We start from the raw sequence: 20105 nt of genomic DNA on the forward strand, positions 1-20105 counted from the left end.
TGTCTGGCCTACTATAACGGGAAAGAGCACAGGGGGCAGGAGTTCAACCCCCTCCCCTGATCATGGCTAGGGCCCCTGCAGCTGTTTTTCCTTAAGAAGAAAAAATCTTATGAATTGCTGCTCTTGTTGTTTTAATTGAATTCTAGCTATTTATGTTAATGCCCTTTCTTCTGACTACAGGTCTATCGTTATGTGTATGTTTTACATATTTTTTGCTATTTTGGTATTGAAAGCCACCTTGAATTAATCTTTGGAAAAAAATGAAGTTGAAATAAATAAATAAAAATAGAGGTGCACTCATTTCCAAGTGTGCTATGTAAACATGTTATTAAAGCTCACTGAATACAGCAGAATATAGGCAGAAAGAAATTCTTAGGACCAAGCATTATTTATTGTTTTGACTATAACACACATTTTAGATCTTGGTCTGTAGTCCGAGATTAAACCACAGTTTCAAGTTCAGTTGTAGGACGGAACTGTGATCTAAACAAACCATGACAGACGCACCAAAGCCAACATGTTATGTCTTAATCAGTCAGTACTGATAACTAACATTATGTCTTAATCTTAGTCAGTACAAAGCCTCAATGTATTCTGCAGTGATGTCCTCCAGATGCTTGTTTTGGAGGTATGTTGAGAGACACACGTCCTCTGATAAGCTGTCTGAGCTCTTTTTAAAGGCTTCTGATAATATTTAAGTGAGTCAAAAGACGTAGGTGCTACAATTCTAGAGAGAAGAATTTTCCCTTGATGATTTTAGAAGGCTAATATTGATGAAACATAATGGGGAGGGAGAGAGAGCTTTTTCCCACTTGTAGCCCCCCAAAATGTTACCTTGTTCCTCATGGACACAGCTGTATGATAGGTGGCAGTGAACCAAATCCTCTTCCTCATCCGGGCAGGGCCTTCATATCCATCAAGAACCCATCTTGAGGCAGAAGGCACTAAGGCAGACCCCCAAGGGCCTCCTCTCCTAAAAAGTTGCTCTTCAAGATTTGTCCAGGCTTTTGCTGATTTATTGTACACACACATCAATCTCTGTGGAAAAAGACTCCAACACTCAAGCAACAGCTTTGCTTTGCCACTTTTCACTCTTATTCAGAGATTTCATTGAGCTTTTCAAAACCTTGAAGTAAGGAGGCCTTTACCAGAGAAACCCAAGCTAGTACAAGCAGAAAAGCTAGTATGTAGTCCAGAAAAGGACTTCCTTGTCTTAGATTTCTCTCCTGCAGTATCCAAGGATATGGCACAGGTTTAGTGCCTATATTATTCAGGAACATTTCAGGAGTAGGGAAAGAAAAAAGTACCTCTTTTCCACTCTCTGCACCCATTTCCAATGATCCAGATCTCCCTACCTCCCTAACATGAGTAACATGAGTTGAGGCCACAAACCTGAGCCCTCCATTGGATATAGGAAGCTGCCTTACATCAGGTCAGATTATTTGTCCATCTAGCCCGATAGTCTGCTCAGACTTTCACCAGGGTCTCCAGCAGCATAAAAGAAAAAATCTGGTTCTAACAAGTTAAATTTCACTGATACGTTTTTAAAAAAATAATTGTTTTGTATCACCTCTATCCCATTTATTGCAAACAAATCAATTTATTACAATCAATGCAATAAAACCTGTGGTTAAACACACAAATTTGTTGTCCTGTATACTGATTGTAATATCCTAGTCAGTTTTGATTTTATGTATTTTATAAGGGTCTGATTTATTTATGATGGGCATGTACTGGTCTATGACCAAAATAAAATTTTACTTACTAACTTACCTAATATGTTCCATTTTTTTCTTAAAAAAATACAACATTCATCCATATTGTATTATCTAGCAAATGTATTAACTGAAAAAGTGTCAACAATGTATGTTTTGTCAATATCAATTAATGTATCATTCTTTATAGATATAATATGTTACAATGTAGAATTTTCCACTGAAAATCATAGTTACTTATTGTCTTTATTTTTAAAATTTCTCACTCCCTACATATCAAGCTGGGCCATATTTAGGTAGCATGTGGTCCCAATTTCAGTCAACTCATTGGAATTGATGGCAATGATATGAATGGAAAAGAGAGGTGAAAAAATAAACAAGGCTGGTCTCATCACACCTAGTTTGGCCCTAAAAGAGCACACAAAGTTAGGTTTCCTCAAATCAAGCCTGAGTGAGCACTTTACATTACTCTGTAATATGGATGGGGGAGAAATTGATTCACATTTTAATGCCAACCTACCTAATATGCACTTCCCAAACTAACAGGCAAAATGAAATGCAGCAACCCTTGAAAATGCACACTTTTCCAAAATTTATGATTCAATTCTCCATCCAAGATATGTGTACAAAATAGTACTGTTGTGCATACCCTAACCTCCAAGCAGTGCAAGACTTCCAGGGGGCCCTGTGCTTACCCAGGGTTTGGTTTCCTTGGAATTAAGATCAGCAGAGACTGTGGTGTCTTTAAGAGATACGGTTTATTTACACTTATATACAACCTGGGTGTAAGATGGAGGTGCTCACAGTATTAACAGTCCAACAGTTCTTGCTTCCCCATCAGGCTTCCAGGGAGGGACTCGAAAGCCATATGGCTTGGGATTCAGACACAGAGAGCAAGCAAGCCTCCTGCCTCTTTTCCAGCTTCATACAGGCTCAAGAAAAAACACAGGCCAATTTCTGGCTTCAGCCAGGTGAGCAGGGAGGGATGCCCTCATTACAATGGCAACAGATCTTCTCTTAACCACTTCCTTGTACATGTTACTGGGGCCACTTGACTGACCCATTAGCAAACAAACTAACTTGGCTAGTACCATTAGCTTAACAAAGGAAACTAGTCTGACCAGGATAGCAGGTTTCTTCCACTGCAGATCCTTCCTCACAGACACAGGATTTCAAATCAGAAGTCGGAAAGGGGACCCAAAGACACCATCCATACCAACCCCACAATCCTATAACAGTAAATATTAGGGGAACATGTGCACAAAAAGTGTGCATATTAGTGAAAATAATGTGAAAAAATTCATTATAGGGAAAATTGCTTGCAGTATACATTTGAAGAAATTGCTTGCAGTATAAATTTCTATGCCAATTAAAATGTATTTGCAAACTGATGTGGAAATGGGACAAGATGAACTTAAGTTTGCAGAAATGAGAAATGGAGAGAAATTTATAGATTCATCTATCACTACTCTGCAAAGTTTAGCTCTCGTTTCCACTTTTTATTCAACTAATCTCTGATTTATCAGCAGACCAATGATCTGATACATAACACTTCCACTTCCTAACTACATTGTTCTTCACTCCTGTGTGGACTCCAAGAAATCCAGTGATGTTCTGTTGCCCTTTTGTGTTTAGGTTGCCCATAAAACTTTGTTAGTAGCACATGTGCCCAACACATTTTGCTGTTGATAGCCAGACAAATTTTGGACTCCTTACCTCATCTTGGTCTTTGCACAAAACTGCATACAACTCTTGGCCACTTCTCCTGGATTTTTCTAAACAGGATACAAAGTCCTGATGAAATAATTAAAAAAATTACAATGTGTTTGTAAATGGTATTCCATATTGATCTTAGCCCAAATTGAAATGCACAAACCTTATATTTGAAATCAAAACTTTAAACTTTCGCATTTGAGAAGCAAAATCACAAATTAATTCCAGGTTGTAGTCACAAAGTTTAGACTTAAATGGAATATTCAGTTCTAGCACCAAAATCTGAATTTTGACAAGAAATTTGAGTCTCAAAGTATGGATTAATTTGTTATGAAATGGTCAGAACAATCCAAGTCAGGTGGCAGAAGAAGAATCTAAGGCAGAGTAACCACCAAATCCAAAGTTCTGCTGGGCCCTTGCCAGCAGGGCAGAAGGGAGGACTTCCCTGTCCTCCTATGAATAAGGAGATCTGCAAAATCCAGTGTTTCCCTGGGACACACTAATTCCCCTAATAACAAATTTGGGTAGTCAAACAACATATCGTTATCTGAAAGGAGAACATCCAGACTAGGGAGAGAAAGATCTGTCAATTTTGGTTCTCTCAGTTTCCCATTTTTCCAATCTTAAATGCAGTTCTTTGTTTTGGTAAAACAATGAGGTGCCAGTACTCATATACTGATAAATATGCCAGCACAAAATGGCTGCCATGGGCAGCAAAAATCCAAGAGGTGCCGGTAATCTGTAGCAGTAAACCCTTGACACCCAGGAGACACGAGCAGGGATTTGAACTCACAGACTCTGGACTCCCAGCCAGGCTCTCCTCCCCACTGTGCTATACCAGCTGTCTATGTAATCATATACCATCAATGAGAACACTGGTTTACCAACACATTGGTGTATGTGCAATTAAGTAAGTGCTTGTTCTGCAATTCACATATAATACATGCTTTCTCAACACATTAATCTCAAGAAAAAAAATATTGATGAAGGAGAACTTAGCCAAAGACAATCCAGTGTGCTGTCATGTTTGGGTCACAAGCACAAGGTACCAGCTACCAAGAAATCTGGATAACTCTATCCTGGCTAACTCTAGTTGAAATGAATGTGATCTGTGAGGTTTGCAGCACAAAAGGTGTTACTGGTTCATTATATTCAACACAAATTTGATGACTTGTTAATTAACACCGAGTCACTTTAAGAAAAGAGGAAATAAAATTGTTCTAGGGCAAGGTTGGTCAAATTGCCTGTGTTAGAACACTGAGTAGAGTGCTGGCCAGGCTTTATCAACCTTTAAAAGCACAGAGTCTGTGACTATTCTTCACAGCAAATTGTCTGGTGTTTGCTTGAGCTGGGCTCTAATTAAGTTAATGTGTTAGAAGATCTATGTGATACCAGTTGACACTGGCTGGGTTCAGCTCTGTGCCTGCGCTTGACCAGCATCTACCCTGCAGGAAGCCCCTGTAAAGTACTGATGGAAGTCATTATACTTTGCTTCTTGGAAGCATCATTAAGCTTGTAATCACAGTTGTGGCCTTACAAAACAATTCCATAATTCATACCAAAAGCTCATAAAGAATGACCTAGAAAGTGGAAGAATCCCTCTGCAAGATACAGGACTAGGCCAGCATGCCTAGTCAATGAGCCAAAAACATATTTCATGACTTAGCTCTGCAAATAAGCACTCTCCACATATCAACACACATATACAAAGCTATATGGGAGCCGCTTCCCTGAGGTGGAATACTATATTGCTGGAGAATGTGTGGGAATTAAACTATTTTATTTTTATTTATTTATTTATTTTCATTTCTAGACCGCCCATAGCTAATAGCTCTCTGGGCGGTGTACAAAACGAGATTAAAATACAATATAGAATAAAATCAGTAACAAAGAGGAACACATTAAACTAAAACATTAAACATAAAATATTAAACATTAAAATGCCTGGGAGTATAGCCAGGTCTTAACCTGGCGCCTAAAAGAAAGAACCGTAGGCGCCAGGCGTATTTCCTCCGGTAAGCTGTTCCACAATTCGGGGGCCACCACAGAAAAGGCCCTAGATCTAGTAACAGTCCTCCGGGCATCCTGGTGAGTTGGTACCTGGAGGAGGGCCTTAGATACTGAACGAAGTGAACGGATAGGTTCATAGCGGGAGAGGCATTCCACAAGGTATTGCAGTCCCACACTGTGTAAGGCTTTATAGGTCAACACCAGCACCTTGAATCTGGCTCAGAAACAAATAGGTAGCCAGTGCAAGCGAGCCAGGACAGGTGTTATATGCGCGGACCGATTGGTCCTCGTCAACAGCCTGGCTGCCGCATTTTGCACTAGCTGAAGTTTCCGAACAGTCTTCAAGGGCAGCCCTACGTAGAGCGCATTACAGTAATCCAATCTAGAAGTTACCAGAGCGTGGACAACAGAGGCGAGATCATCACTGTCCAGATAGGGGCGTAGTTGGGCCATCACAATGATAGGGCCAGTTGTGTATGTCTTTCCACTGAATTGTACATGTCTTTCCAGGTTGGCATCAATGTACTTAATTCATACACACAAAAACACCAACACTGTGGTATTATATAACAGGAATTGCTCGCTCACTTGCTCTCTCTCTCTCTGTATATATATTAACCAAACAGATTTTTATTGCATTAACAAAACGTTTCAGCTTCCGCCTTCATCAGCTGCTAACATACAAATGCTGTTACCAAGGTGGCAGTTATAGAGCTTCGAGGATGGAATGCTCAGAGGGGCTTCATTTGCAGAAGCTAAGTAGTGGTGGTACCGTCCTCCAGGTTCAGGCCATGTGGTGCCAATGTGTCCAGGGAGTAAATCCAAAAGTTCTCCCTTTTAGTCAGTGCTGCTGGATTATCGCTGTAATGGAAAAGTCCAACAGCTGTGACCCTCAATGTTGAAATGTGTTGCAACTGGTTGCTCCACTTTTTTTGTTCAGATTGCTGATTTGTGGTTTCTGAAGCGTGTGCGTAGGTCAGTTGTGGTTTTTCCTACATATTGGATATGACATCCTGGTCTTTTGCATTCGATGACATAAACTATATTCCAGGACCTGCAGGTGATGTTCTGTTTGATGTAATATGTCCTGCCTGTCCTAGTGCTTGTAAAAGTGGCTGTCTCCCTGAGGTACACACAGGTGATACAGCGTTTGGAGTGACAAGGATGAGACCCAGGATTGGTGATAAGTGGCTTAAGCACAGCTCTCATCAACAGTCTGCGCAAATTAGGAGGTTGGTGAAATGCTATAACAGGAGGCCTGCTGATGGCTCTAGTAAGATGTTCAGAGTTTGCCAGCAATGGGTAGCTCTCCCAGATTGCTCGGTGATAGTTAGGAGATGCTGGATGGTCTGCTGTTTGACACCTCAGTATGATGGAGGAGGTTTTCTCTGGACAGAATGGAGGCTCGGTGGATGTTGCAATTAATAATATGTGGAGAATATCGTCTTAGAAGAAGGTGTTCTTTAAGTTCACTGATCCTTCTCTGGTATTTATCTTCAGTGTTGCAAATAAGTTTGATTCTCAGAGCTAAGCTATACACAATGTTCTTCTTTATATGCTAAGGATGGCAGGATTTCCAGTTTAAATAGGTGTGGGCATCAGTGGGTTTGCTGTAGAGATCAGTGGCTATTTTGTTGTTTTCAATGGTGAGAAGGACATCCAGGAAAGGGATGTGTGGATTGTCATTTGTACTATAAATGTAAACTTAATAGAGGGATGGATAGAGTTGATGTAATTTTTAAATTGTTCCAAACTCTCTTTACCATTCGTCCAGACCATAAAGATGTCGTCAATGTATCGCCACCATATAAGTGGTTTGTTGATGGCCTTTTTGAGGATCTCCTGTTCCAGTTTACCCATAAAGAGATTCGCATATGATGGAGCCATGCGAGTCCCCATAGCTGTGCCTTGTAGTTGCAGGTAGTGTTCTCCATTGAATGTAAAGTTGTTACAAGTCAGGACTAGCGTAGCTAAAGTTGTGAGAACCTCTGTTGGAGGACTGTTCATATCTCTGGTGTTAAGGAACTCATTTAAAGCCTGAATCCCATCATTATGTGGTATATTGGTTCTTTAGACCATTTACCGGGCCTGGCTATGTCTGTAATTTGTAAGTTTTCATCGGTATGTATTATATAACGAATGTATATCTCCCTCCAACTCGACAAAGAAGCCACATTAGTAAAACTTTTCATGATTTAGAGTCCTATATAGATAAGCTCACATTGCTTTATCCCCACGCGGAGATGATGTTAGTAGGTGATCTTAATGCTAGGCTAGGCCCTAGTGATGATGCACTGTATGCACACTTTCATGAGATACCTCCTGACCTGGATAACGTTTCCTTTCTCCCGCCCCGCCAATTCAAAGATCAGGGCTTTAATTACGCTGGGCTATGCCTTATAAAATCTCTCTTTTGGCTGAACCTATTCTTAGTAAATGGTTCTGTGGAGGGTGACAACTACGGGGAATTCACCTATCTATCTACCCTAGGAGCCTCAACAATAGATTTTTTTATTGTATCTATAGATCTTTACAATAAAATCCTTAGATGTAAGGTTGGAGATCGCCTAGATAGCGATCACTTACCCTTAACTTTAGAAATCGGCACTGCCCTATGCTGCCCTCGTACTGAGCATCTGTTGATGCCGGCCGAGCCTGTAGCTTTAAGAGCCCCACGAGTCCAATGGACGCAAAAAGTGGAAAAGAATATGAAATCTTCACTGCATTCACACCGCTGTCTTAGTGCTCGTGAGTAGCTTTTAATAGCCGATCCCGGAGAACCAATGTTAGCGGCTTACCAGGCACTAATTGCAGAGGTAAGTCTCTGCCTGACATCCTCCTTAGTGCCAAAGTCAGACTCTTGTCACAGGGCTTCTAAACCATGGTTCGACAAGGACTGCGTTACTTTAAAGAAACTCCTTGTTAAAAAATATAGGGACTATAGATCTCAGGATTTGGAGGGTATCCCGGCTGAGTGCCTTGCCCTGAAAAAGGAATATAAAGCCCTTATTAAATATAAAAAAAGAGTAGCCCAAACCCAACTTTGGCAGTTGCTGGTTGCTGCTTCCAGATCCAGAAATATGTCTGTTTTTTGGAGACTGGTGACTAAGGGATGGGCAAATGCGACAGCTACAGTGACTTACTATATTTCGGCCAATACATGGGAGTCATATTTCCATGATATTTTTTCTTCCTGCCTATTAAGAGCCAAAAGGGCAGAGCTTATGCCATCAACTCTACCATCCTGGCTCCCGGTTTCGGTCACTGAAATCAATTCTTTAATTGCTAGTTTAAAACCGAATAAAGCACCCGGGCCTGACAGTATCATCCCCGAAGTAATTAAAGCAAATGCCGAATGGTGGGCACCGATCCTAGCCTCTCTCTTTACAAGCATCGACCAAACTCTTTGTATCCCCGAAGACTGGAGCTCTGCTATTGTCAGCCCAATCTAAAAGAAGGGCAGCTGGTCAGACCCTGCAAATTATAGGCCAATCACTCTTCTGAACGTCCTGAGCAAGTTATATGCTAGCCACCTTCTGAGCAAGTTACAATCATGGATGGAGCAGGAAAACATCCTCGAGGAGGAACAAGCGGGTTTCAGGTTGGGTCACTCCACCCTGGACCATGTCTTTGTGCTACAACACCTTATAGACAAATACATTGCCAAACCAGGTGGATCTCTCTTTGCCGTCTTTATTGATTTTAAGGCTGCATTTGATTCCATCTCAAGAGACAAACTTTGGTCTAAACTAGAATCCTCCTCTATAGATAGGCGCCTACTTGCCCTGATCCGAGGCCTCCATCATAATTCACAAATTAGGATCAGTTGCAATCAGGCGGGTAATCTTTCTAACCCCATTTCCACCTTTAAGGGAGTCAAACAGGGTTGCATACTGGCTCCAACTCTTTTCAATTTTTATATAAACTCTCTAATTAAGAGCCTGATGTTGATTCCCTCGCATTATCCCTCCTTAGCTAATAGACCCCTATTGATATTATTATATGCCGATGATGTGGTCCTACTATCGCTGTAAAGTACTGGCCTCCGCCGTTTATTGAAAGCTCTTGCTGCACACTGCACCAAGGATATGTTGATGATAAACTATAGCAAATCTAAGGTTGTAGTCTTTGGCAGGAAGTGACTCCATCACCGGTGGGCAGTAAATGGTACACCCATCGAACAGGTCCCCTCATATAGATATTTGGGAATCACATTCCATTCCTCTGGTCTTTGACACCGTCAGACAGAAATGGCCAGCGCGACTGCTAATAGGACTTCCAAGGCCCTCTTATCATTTTTTTATTCGAATGGGGGCCAATACATGCCCTCTGCGCTTCAAGTGTTCACTGCCAAGGTGATTTCCCAATTATTATATGGCGCACAGGTCAGCTCTTATGGCTCCTACACTCCCCTAGAAACCGTGCAGTCTAAATTTCTTAGGAGCATTTTTGGTACTCCCCCATGTGTTTCTAATGTGAAGCTCCGTTTAGAGGCTGGTCTCCCTTCTATTGAGGCTCGTATCTGGATACTTAAATTCAGGTACTGGTTTAAATTGGTTTATGCTCCAGTAGGATTGCCCCCCCTTGTGTTGCTGGATTCTCACCAATCAAAATGGAAGAAATCTCTATTTTATAAACTGGCTCACCTAGGTTTCTCCCCTCCATCTATCCTAGCCTCGGGTCCATCAAAGGCCATGACGGATATCAAGCAGAGAATCCTTGATATGGAATTCCAACAGCATTTATCTCTTGTTGATAATAATTCTGTTTGCACTTTAAGTTTAAAGCCTTTTTCCTTAGCGCAGTATTTAATCTCTCTCCATTACCCAAGATTGAAAAAGGCATTTACACTGGCTAAATACAATGTTCTTCCATCTTCCCTTTTGGAGGGTAGATATTATAAAATTCCACGATCTGATCGTTACTGCCCTTGTGACTCGGGTGCCATCGAGACGGCAACAATGAGCTCCGCAGTCGCTTTATTTCCCCTCTGCTTCAGAAACTGCCAGGTAGGGATGTAACCTCCTATATGCGTTTTTTATTTGCAGACTTAGATCCTTCTATCACATACAGAGTTGCACAATTTTTTGCTGCTGCTATGGATCTCCGTAAAATATTTGTAAACTAGGGATGGTTACATTTTATGTTATCTGTTAAATCATTTTATATTTGCCCCTTTTAAATATTGTCTGTATAGCCAATTATATATTTTAGATATGTAATATATATGTTATTTTTATGTTTTTCTCTTCTGGTCACTGACCGTAATAAACCATTGTTGTTGTTGTTGCATGCAGAAGGTCCCAGGTTCAATCCCTGGCATCTTCAAGTAGGGCTGGGAATGTCCCCTGGCTGAAACCCTGGAGAGACATTGCCAGTTGGTGCCAACAATACTGAGCTACATGGACCAATGGTCTAACTCAGTATAATGCAGCTTTCTATGTTCTTAATAATCCCTTAGTTCCACCTTCTTGAGTCTGCCTGTCAGGTAGAAGTGAAACTACCAGAGCACAATTCCTCCAATTTCTATGTCAAACAGGTGATCCAGAAAACAAGTAAGTCAGAGCAGGGTATCAAAGGCTTTAAATGATTACCTGGGGACCCACTGTGTAAAAGATTCCTCTACTCATTCCTTGGAATGCCAAATCTAATTCTAGTCAATCAAAAGATGTCAAGGGAGCAATGGTGACTACTCTCTCTGACTGATCTCTGTATTCCAAACATCAACCACGGCATTAACAGGATCCCCAGCCATGTCAGTAGGAAATTTCCCAAGAGCTATCAGGAAACCATCTGGATCCACCAGTCTCCAACTGAGACCAACTGAACTGGTCTCTCTCACTTCCTGCAGAGGATAATCCACATCAGGTAGTGATTTGACCATGTTGACATCTCCCCCACTTCCAGATTACTATTATCTTCTCTAGCCTATAACACCAAATCCAATTAATGAGCTCACCTCATAATGTTCTGGGATAGCCTTATAGCTGTTAGGGTGACCACAAAGTCCTGAGCCACTCCTGACAATAGGGTTTTGGCATGGATGTTCAAAACTCCCAGGACAAAAGGCCTATAGCTTCTCAACAGTAGGTCTGAGGCCATCTCTGCCTGCTTAGATTAGGCCATATGTCTTTTGGCTAAACCTTTCCATTTTTTAGTGCATCAAATTCCCATGATAATTTTCTCTCTATGACAAGGTGGATCGTAGCTTATGACTAGCTGTCAGGAAAATATACTGAGCTCCCCTGCTTCCCAATGCATAGCATCCATCCTGCTTGTAAACATACTTCACATAATGACAGCTTACCTAAAAACATCTGAGATGAGTTTCCAGGGCAAACAACAGTATTTTGAAACAACCATTCTCATTTCATATATTTATGAAATCTACGTCTGCATGTTGCATCAATTATTCCTGTTGCTGGGATACATGAGAGATCAGAGGCAATGTGTGTACACTAGCGGGAAATATGGCATTGGCCCATCAGCAATTTCTGGATCCCAGCAAGTATGTAACCTTGCAAATGTTGATGTTGGCCTGCTGATAACTTCATTACATCTAAAAGCATAGATGAGACAGAAACATTCAGGGAGCAAATTCCCTACTCCTTTGGCAGTGACATGCATAGCTGCATTAGGAAACACTAGATTCAAGAGCCCCAAATATACAGGAACCTCCAAATTCATGCTACCAAACATCTAGGTAATATTTCATTAAACCAACATATATGTGACTGCTGTCTCTGTGTATGAAAAATGGTGTTACAAACTAACAAATACTTTTGCAATATAACCTGGAAACACCTTCCAAGACTCACAAAGTCCACCCAAATTTACAATCAGTAGTTTTACCGAAATGTCCTGCCTTTTGCTACATCACATTATTCTAGCTGTGAACTAGTTATCAAACAAGGCATTCATGTTGCAGTGGGAAGTTTAATATACATTAATAGCAAATCATTTGGTTTCACTGAAGGAAAAAAAAGAGGGTTGCCATGAGCAGTTTTGGAATGAATATCGGATTCAAAACTTCCCTCGTGTATTTAATGGCATGCTAATTTACATTTTAATTACTTAAGAAATCAAAGCATTTGTTGACAGTAGAACATAATGTCAGCTTCATAGTGCACTGTTGATAGATGCATAATGAACTTAATTAAATAATTAGTAGTGTTAATTATGCTTCTATTATGAAGATGAAGATGTTACACAAATGATGCACAGAAATATAATTATATGTTTACTTGTTTGGCTCTTGAAAGAACAGAAACATCAAACATAATGGTAAGAGAAAGCCTTGAACGGGATTTTGACATGTGCAGTCTACTCACTTCAGTGGCTACTGAAACATCATGTTGGAAAACGGCTATACAACACCCAAGACCATTTTTATATGTCATAAGTAGTAAAGCAATTCTAAGCATGCTTAATCAGAGGTATGTCCCACTGAGCTCAATTGGGTTTACTACCTAGTAGGTAAACTCACTATAAAATACTTACCATAAATACTTTGGTAAAGTGACTCACTAGCTGTTTCTGGCATGGTATTCAAAATACAGTAGTATATTGTCATAATGGAAAAAGGCACATTTTGGTCAACAATGTTTCTCTATGCACACAGAAGCATTGCCTCCCCTCTGAAACCTATGATGGATAACAGGCAGCAGGATAAGTGAAGTGAGGCCCATCCACAACTTGCCCCATGGTGCCAACCTGAATGATGGGATGCAGGATAGAAGTAGGATACCCCCACATGCATCCTGCATCAGGCTAGAACTACAGAACAAGCTACTTATTGGTAGGTTTGAATGCATGACCCTAATGTATCTTGCCCAGCAGAGACAACCTGTGTGACAGCTGTGCTAGTTTGACAGGGCTTTTAGTAATTAGAAATAACATTCAGACTTTGTGGTCTGAAAATCAACATTTATCTGAAATTGTTAGACATAAATATTAGAACCATCCTAATTCTAATAGCAGGTTTGCAAAAGAATTCATTATTCAAGGTCACTGCACTATTTACTTCCTTTGGAGGGTTTCTATAACAAGTTATAACCTTCTGAGCAGGCACTCACTGCCTGGTCTTGGTCACACAACATAATAAACCAAATTATGGTGGCTCATGCACCATTCCAGGAGTCTGCATGCCTCACTTCTACAAGCATTTGTCTATTTTTATGCCTACTCCACTTTGGAACAGCTCTCTCAGTAGCCATGTAATTCTCCACCATCTGTGATGTATTCTTCAGCCTTTTATGGCTTTCTACTTAAGATGTAAAAAGGGATTTGGCAGACATGATTTGAAACATTTGCTTCAGAACAACCTTCCCCATCAGCCATGTTTCCCCCTTTGTTGTGAGCTTCAGCTACTTTAAGGTTGCTAACTTCAACTTGCAACTCCCTTTAGACATAAAGTGATCAAAATTGATGTATGTGTGAGGGGAGCACATTTCATGTCAATAAACTTTACACACTTATCAGCAAGCAAGGGGCTAATATCAGGGGACCATTATGAACTTCAGCTGTCCTTTAAAAAGCTTACAAGAATGCTTTGTGCCTGTTTTAGGTCTTAGGTAGCTAATATGGGGTTGGGGGCATTGCCTATCAGTGTCCCAAGTCCATAACCAGGAAAACCAGGTGGCATGCCACCCATACTAGTTCTGAGCCAACTCAGTCTGTGCTTCCGGTTGTTGCTTGGGCAAGTCTCAGGGGTTCACAGTGCTCATCTCAGTAAGCAGTGAGCCTACAAATCCCATATTATTCTTCATCTTGGAGTTTCATCTGATTCTTGGGGAAAATTCCTCTCTTACACCCCTGATACACTCTCTCTCTCTCTCTCTCTCTCTCTCTCTCTCTCGTGTGTGTGTGTGTGTGTGTGTGTGTGTGTGTGAAAGAAAGAGAGAGAGAGAGAGAGAGAGAGTGAAGTGGAGCAACCAGTTGCAAAGCATTTTAACATCAAGGGTCACTCTTCCATTACAGTGATAGAGATGCCAGCAGATCCAGCAGCATTGGCCAAAAGGGAGAACGTTTGGATATACTCTCGGGACACATTGGCACCACATGGCCTGAACCTGGAGGACAGTACCACCACTACTTAGCTTCTGCAAATGAAGCCCCTCTGAGCATTCCATCCTCAAAGCTCTATAACTGCCACCTTGGTAACAGCATTTGTATGTTAGCAGCTGATGAAGGCGGAAGCTGAAACGTTTTGGTAATACAATAAAAACCTCTGTTTTGTTAATTGCAATTACATTCATATATTTTTAGGTGATTATCGGAATCCTTATAGGGATCCAGAGCAAGCTTGGGTGAAGTTCTGTTTGTTGCTTTCAAAACTGTCTTATCTGTATACCAAAGCAACCTGCATCCAACAAGGATCCAGTCTTCTTCATTCAACTTCTCCATCATGCACAACAACCACCACCCAAGGTACACAATGTTTTTACAAGAGAAGATTACAAAATGCCAACTCACTATAGAGCATCTTAAAGTATTTAAGACCTTAAACATTATCCCACGAGGCCTTGAGATCTATAAACCAATTTATATTCCAGAAAGTATCCCTTTATGTCTCAACTGGCACATAGAGAAACATCAGCTGAGCATATTCCTTATTTCTACGATTATTAAGCAGAATCTTCTGAAAATCAAGACCTTGAAACACGCACTACAGCAGGAATCAATGTTTCAAAGAAACATTCTAACACCATGCAACTATGAACGCCTCTGTATCTGCTCCATAAAACAGAACAGACAACTTTTATCAATGTCCATGCCACCAAAAAGAAAAAACTCAAAAGGGATATTCTAAGATATCATCTTCCTCTTATTCCATCCAATTTAATAACACAGTGTTCTATATATAAAGAAATATTTTCATGTACTACAAGAGCAAAAGCTAACCACAAGAAAAAGAAAAACAGGAGATTCAAAAGAGTTACTCCAAAAACTTCCACATGTATAACAAGATCACCTGACATAACTTACAGAAATGACTCCACAACAATAATAGATCTCACTGCTGGCAAATTGTCACCGAATGAAATTAGGCTTCTATCCAAAGGCCTCAACTTCTGCCCAACACCTAGAGAGCACAATATAGCACAGATGAAATGTGACATCAAAGCATTTGAAAGGAGATGCAGATTGGCTGAATTTTTTTATGATGACTCTAAGAACAACATAGACCTCTACAATAGAGATCCTCTGCTACAGTTTCTGCCACCTAAAACTTGGACACCGAACATTAACAGGAATCCAGCCCTAGAAACCTTTCTCTTATCAATAAACAGAGTCATCAACAACCACACACCAACTCCTACTCATGACAACCTTGCAAAAGAAGAAAGAATAGCCCTAAGGAACCTTCAGATGAGAAGGGATGTTGTCATCAAGCCTGCAGATAAGGGTGGTGCTGTTGTGGTACTTAACACTACAGACTATATAGCAGAAGGTCAAAGACAACTAAAGGATGAAACAACATATAAATTTCTTGACAAAGACATCACCACAGATCTCAATACTTGTATCATTACATCTATACAAAACCTTACAAGTAGGAAACTTCTTAAAGAGGAGACTGCTGATCTCCTTGTTAATCCAAATCCCACCCCTGGAAGGTTTTACATGCTGCCTAAAATCCACAAAGCCAACAATCCTGGTCACCCAACTGTCTCAGGTAACAACACAGCTAATGAAAGGATTTCTCTGCACATTGACTTAAATTTACAAAACATGGTGCAAAACCTCCCATCGTATATCAAAGACACCAAGGACTTCTTGCTTAAAATTGAGTCTTTAAACAAGCAGTATCAATTCTACAACATTACTATACTAGCTACTTTAGATGTCACATCTCTTTACACCAATATACCACATAATGATGGGATTCAGGCTTGAAATGAGTTCCTTAACACCAGAGATATGAACAGTCCTCCAACAGAGGTTCTCACAACTTTAGCTACGCTAGTCCTGACTTGTAACAACTTTACATTCAATGGAGAACACTATCTGCAACTACAAGGCACAGCTATGGGGACTCGCATGGCTCCATCATATGCAAATCTCTTTATGGGTAAACTGGAACAGGAGATCCTCAAAAAGGCCATCAACAAGCCACTTATATGGTGGCGATACACTGACGACATCTTTATGGTCTGGACGAATGGTAAAGAGAGTTTGGAACAATTTAAAAATTACATCAACTCTATCCATCCCTCTATTAAGTTTACATTTATAGTACAAATGACAATCCACACATCCCTTTCCTGGATGTCCTTCTCACCATTGAAAACAACAAAATAGCCACTGATCTCTACAGCAAACCCACTGATGCCCACACCTATTTAAACTGGAAATCCTGCCATCCTTAGCATATAAAGAAGAACATTGTGTATAGCTTAGCTCTGAGAATCAAACTTATTTGCAACACTGAAGATAAATACCAGAGAAGGATCAGTGAACTTAAAGAACACCTTCTTCTAAGACGATATTCTCCACATATTATTAATTGCAACATCCACCGAGCCTCCATTCTGTCCAGAGAAAACCTCCTCCATCATACTGAGGTGTCAAACAGCAGACCATCCAGCATCTCCTAACTATCACCGAGCAATCTGGGAGAGCTACCCATTGCTGGCAAACTCTGAACATCTTACTAGAGCCATCAGCAGGCCTCCTGTTATAGCATTTCACCAACCTCCTAATTTGCGCAGACTGTTGATGAGAGCTGTGCTTAAGCCACTTATCACCAATCCTGGGTCTCATCCTTGTCACTCCAAACGCTGTATCACCTGTGTGTACCTCAGGGAGACAGCCACTTTTACAAGCACTAGGACAGACAGGACATATTACATCAAACAGAACATCACCTGCAGGTCCTGGAATATAGTTTATGTCATCGAATGCAAAAGACCAGGATGTCATATCCAATATGTAGGAAAAACCACAACTGACCTACGCACACGCTTCAGAAACCACAAATCAGCAATCTGAACAAAAAAAGTGGAGCAACCAGTTGCAACACATTTCAACATTGAGGGTCACAGCTGTTGGACTTTTCCATTACAGCGATAGAGACGCCAACAGATCCAGCAGCATTGGCCAAAAGGGAGAACGTTTGGATATACTCTCGGGACACATTGGCACCACATGGCCTGAACCTGGAGGACAGTACCACCACTACTTAGCTTCTGCAAATGAAGCCCCTCTGAGCATTCCATCCTCGAAGCTCTATAACTGCCACCTTGGTGACAGCATTTGTATGTTAGCAGCTGATGAAGGCGGAAGCTGAAATTTTGATAATACAATAAAAACCTCTGTTTTGTTAATCACAATTATGTTCTCATATACACACACATACACACACACACACACACACATGAATGAGAGTACCCTCATTAAATTCTGTGGGGCTTACTTCTGAACAGATTTGCATAGGAATTCTACTCGGAGGTAGCTATGATGAAAATTGAAGTGGGGCAGTCTTTATTCTAGATTAGTTAAAGAACACTCTTTCTGGCTCCACCTAGTGATGTGAAGGCCCAGCAAAAAAAAAAAAAAAATGAAAAATTGAAGAAAAAAAAAAGGAGTTCTTTCAATTTTTCCAGTTTTTTGCTGGGCCTTCACATCTCTAGCTGCATCCTTCATCAGCTCTGACACACTGCTGGCATGCCAGCCCTGAAATATTATCTCCAAGGAAATGTGAACCCTTGACAGAAAATAGGTTGCCCACCTCTAACCTAGAGTCCAGTTTGCCTATAGCAGTGCACCAGGTATTGAAAAGATACTGGAAATGGGAGGGTGGAGAGTTCCCCTTGACTTCCTGCCACCACTGAAGCACTGCTACCACCCCAACCCCATAAGTAGGGTGGGAGGGAAAGGGTTTTGATAGTACTGTATTAAGGGTTAGTGAGGCAAATGGAAGAAGAGTAAATCCACCCAGGCAATCCTGCAAAACATCCAGGTCTTCAGTGGCCAGGAGTTGTGTCCTTGCTACAATAGTGATGGGATGAGACCATAGCTTTCCACATAACCAGTCTAGCAATTCCTACCTGCCAAGGTTACTGAAGTTGCAACACTGGCATTTTTATTGGACATATATCCTGTGCCCACCATTGCCACATTACATAATCTGACCTGAATCTATAATTCAGACAGGGACTTAGAACTACTCATCAGTGCCAAGAATCTAATAATGTCTGTAAGCCTAGGTAAGTTTACAACATAGATTTAATGGTACAAAGGGTGGAGCAAAGAGCCTCTGTATACCTCTAAACAGAGTACCCATGTTTTAAAATACCTTTATTGGTTGCCAGTTCATTTCCAGGCCCAATTCAAAGTACTTGCATTACTGTTTAAACTTCTACACAACTTAGGCTCCGAATATCTAAAAGACCACTTCCTTCCCTTACAGACCTTCTTGCGTATTAAGATCAGAAGAGGGGACCCTCTTGGTAGTTCCACAACCCTCAGAAGTTCAGTGGAGGATGGCAGCCCAGGATAGGGCATTCTCTACAGCCCCTAACCTGTAGAATTCCCTCCCCATAGAGGTGTGTCTGGACCCTTCATTATGTAGTTTTTGGCCAGATGCTGAAGACACACCCCTTTATCCTGCCCTTTGAAAGCTAAGATACATATTTTAGGACCCATCTCTTGACTATTCTATTCACCATGGGCTGCAACCTCATAGTGAAGGGTGAATAAGAAATCTAATAAACAGCAACATCAGATACTGAAGAAGAATTAGGGAGAACTTGGAAACTGTAGTGGAGGAAGGCAATTCAAGCTAATTTAATAAAAAAAGTAACTTTTTAAAGCTGAAAATCCATATTTCGAAAAGGAGTGCTTGACATTCATACAAAAAATTGCTCAAAAAAAGTAAAACACTGAACATAAATTGACTGCAAACTCAATAAATGAGCTCTTTTGCTCCTTTTCTGTCAAAACAACATTGATGTGTCAGACCACAAGTTAAGCCACACTATTTAATTTAAATTGATTTAGTCCTAGTCAAATAGCCATCATCACAATGGGCTAATCTCTTTCCAAAGTTAACCAGAGCTAAAAGGAGACCAGGCCACACCTTAAAAGAAGCAACCAAGCCCTTGCTTTACAAAAAAAAAAAAAAAGGCTACACCTACTTGTGTTTCTGGCAACCCCAGAACTGATCTCTTGTGAGTACCTTTGTCCACTGTAGCCCAAGCCTGCCTGCCTGCCTGCCTGCCTGAAAAGCACATAGAAACATAACTTCCTGGAGCAGGGAGAGAGGCAAAGATTTGGAATCTTGGTTCCATGTCACACTACAAAGCACAATTTATCAGATTTAGAGCTGTCAGGCACTGACATGATAAAGAATAACACAAAATGAGTAATGTTTCCCAGAACCCAGCTCTTCCTTTAATTATGAGCCTCTCGCTTTTAGTGAAGAAGGACAGAAGATGCAGAAACACCAATTTCATGCACTTGTGCCTGAATAATGTCTTTATGCTGCCTTTTCCAGATGGCAACCTTTTCTACTGCAAGAACTAATGATGTGGGCATATTTAGGGAAAAACCAATAACAGTCTTTAACCTTCAACAGTGAAAAGCATGTTGTACAAAGTGTTCCTTGGGATGCATTAAAAAATATCAATTACTTTGCTCACTGAGGTGTAATCAGCTGTAATA

The 20105-nt window shown here is 40.8% G+C and overlaps 1 protein-coding gene across 4 annotated transcripts in view; it reads right to left on the minus strand.

Annotated features, from left to right (window-relative positions):
* The window catches only part of WDFY4 (WDFY family member 4), a 463201-nt gene that overhangs the window by 194670 nt on the left and 248426 nt on the right, over positions 1–20105 (minus strand). For 2 of the 4 annotated variants that reach the window (XM_061634768.1, XM_061634765.1), the window contains 2 exons: positions 3432–3509; positions 835–1038 (listed from right to left, as the gene is read on the minus strand). In XM_061634768.1, the coding sequence (XP_061490752.1) occupies positions 835–1038; positions 3432–3509 (282 nt within the window). The remainder of the gene's footprint in view (positions 1–834; positions 1039–3431; positions 3510–20105) is intronic. The other 2 variants (XM_061634767.1, XM_061634766.1) reach the window with 1 other exon arrangement.

This window comes from Rhineura floridana, chromosome 7 (genome assembly GCF_030035675.1).
Source record: "Rhineura floridana isolate rRhiFlo1 chromosome 7, rRhiFlo1.hap2, whole genome shotgun sequence".
In the NCBI taxonomy this organism is placed as follows: domain Eukaryota; kingdom Metazoa; phylum Chordata; class Lepidosauria; order Squamata; family Rhineuridae; genus Rhineura; species Rhineura floridana.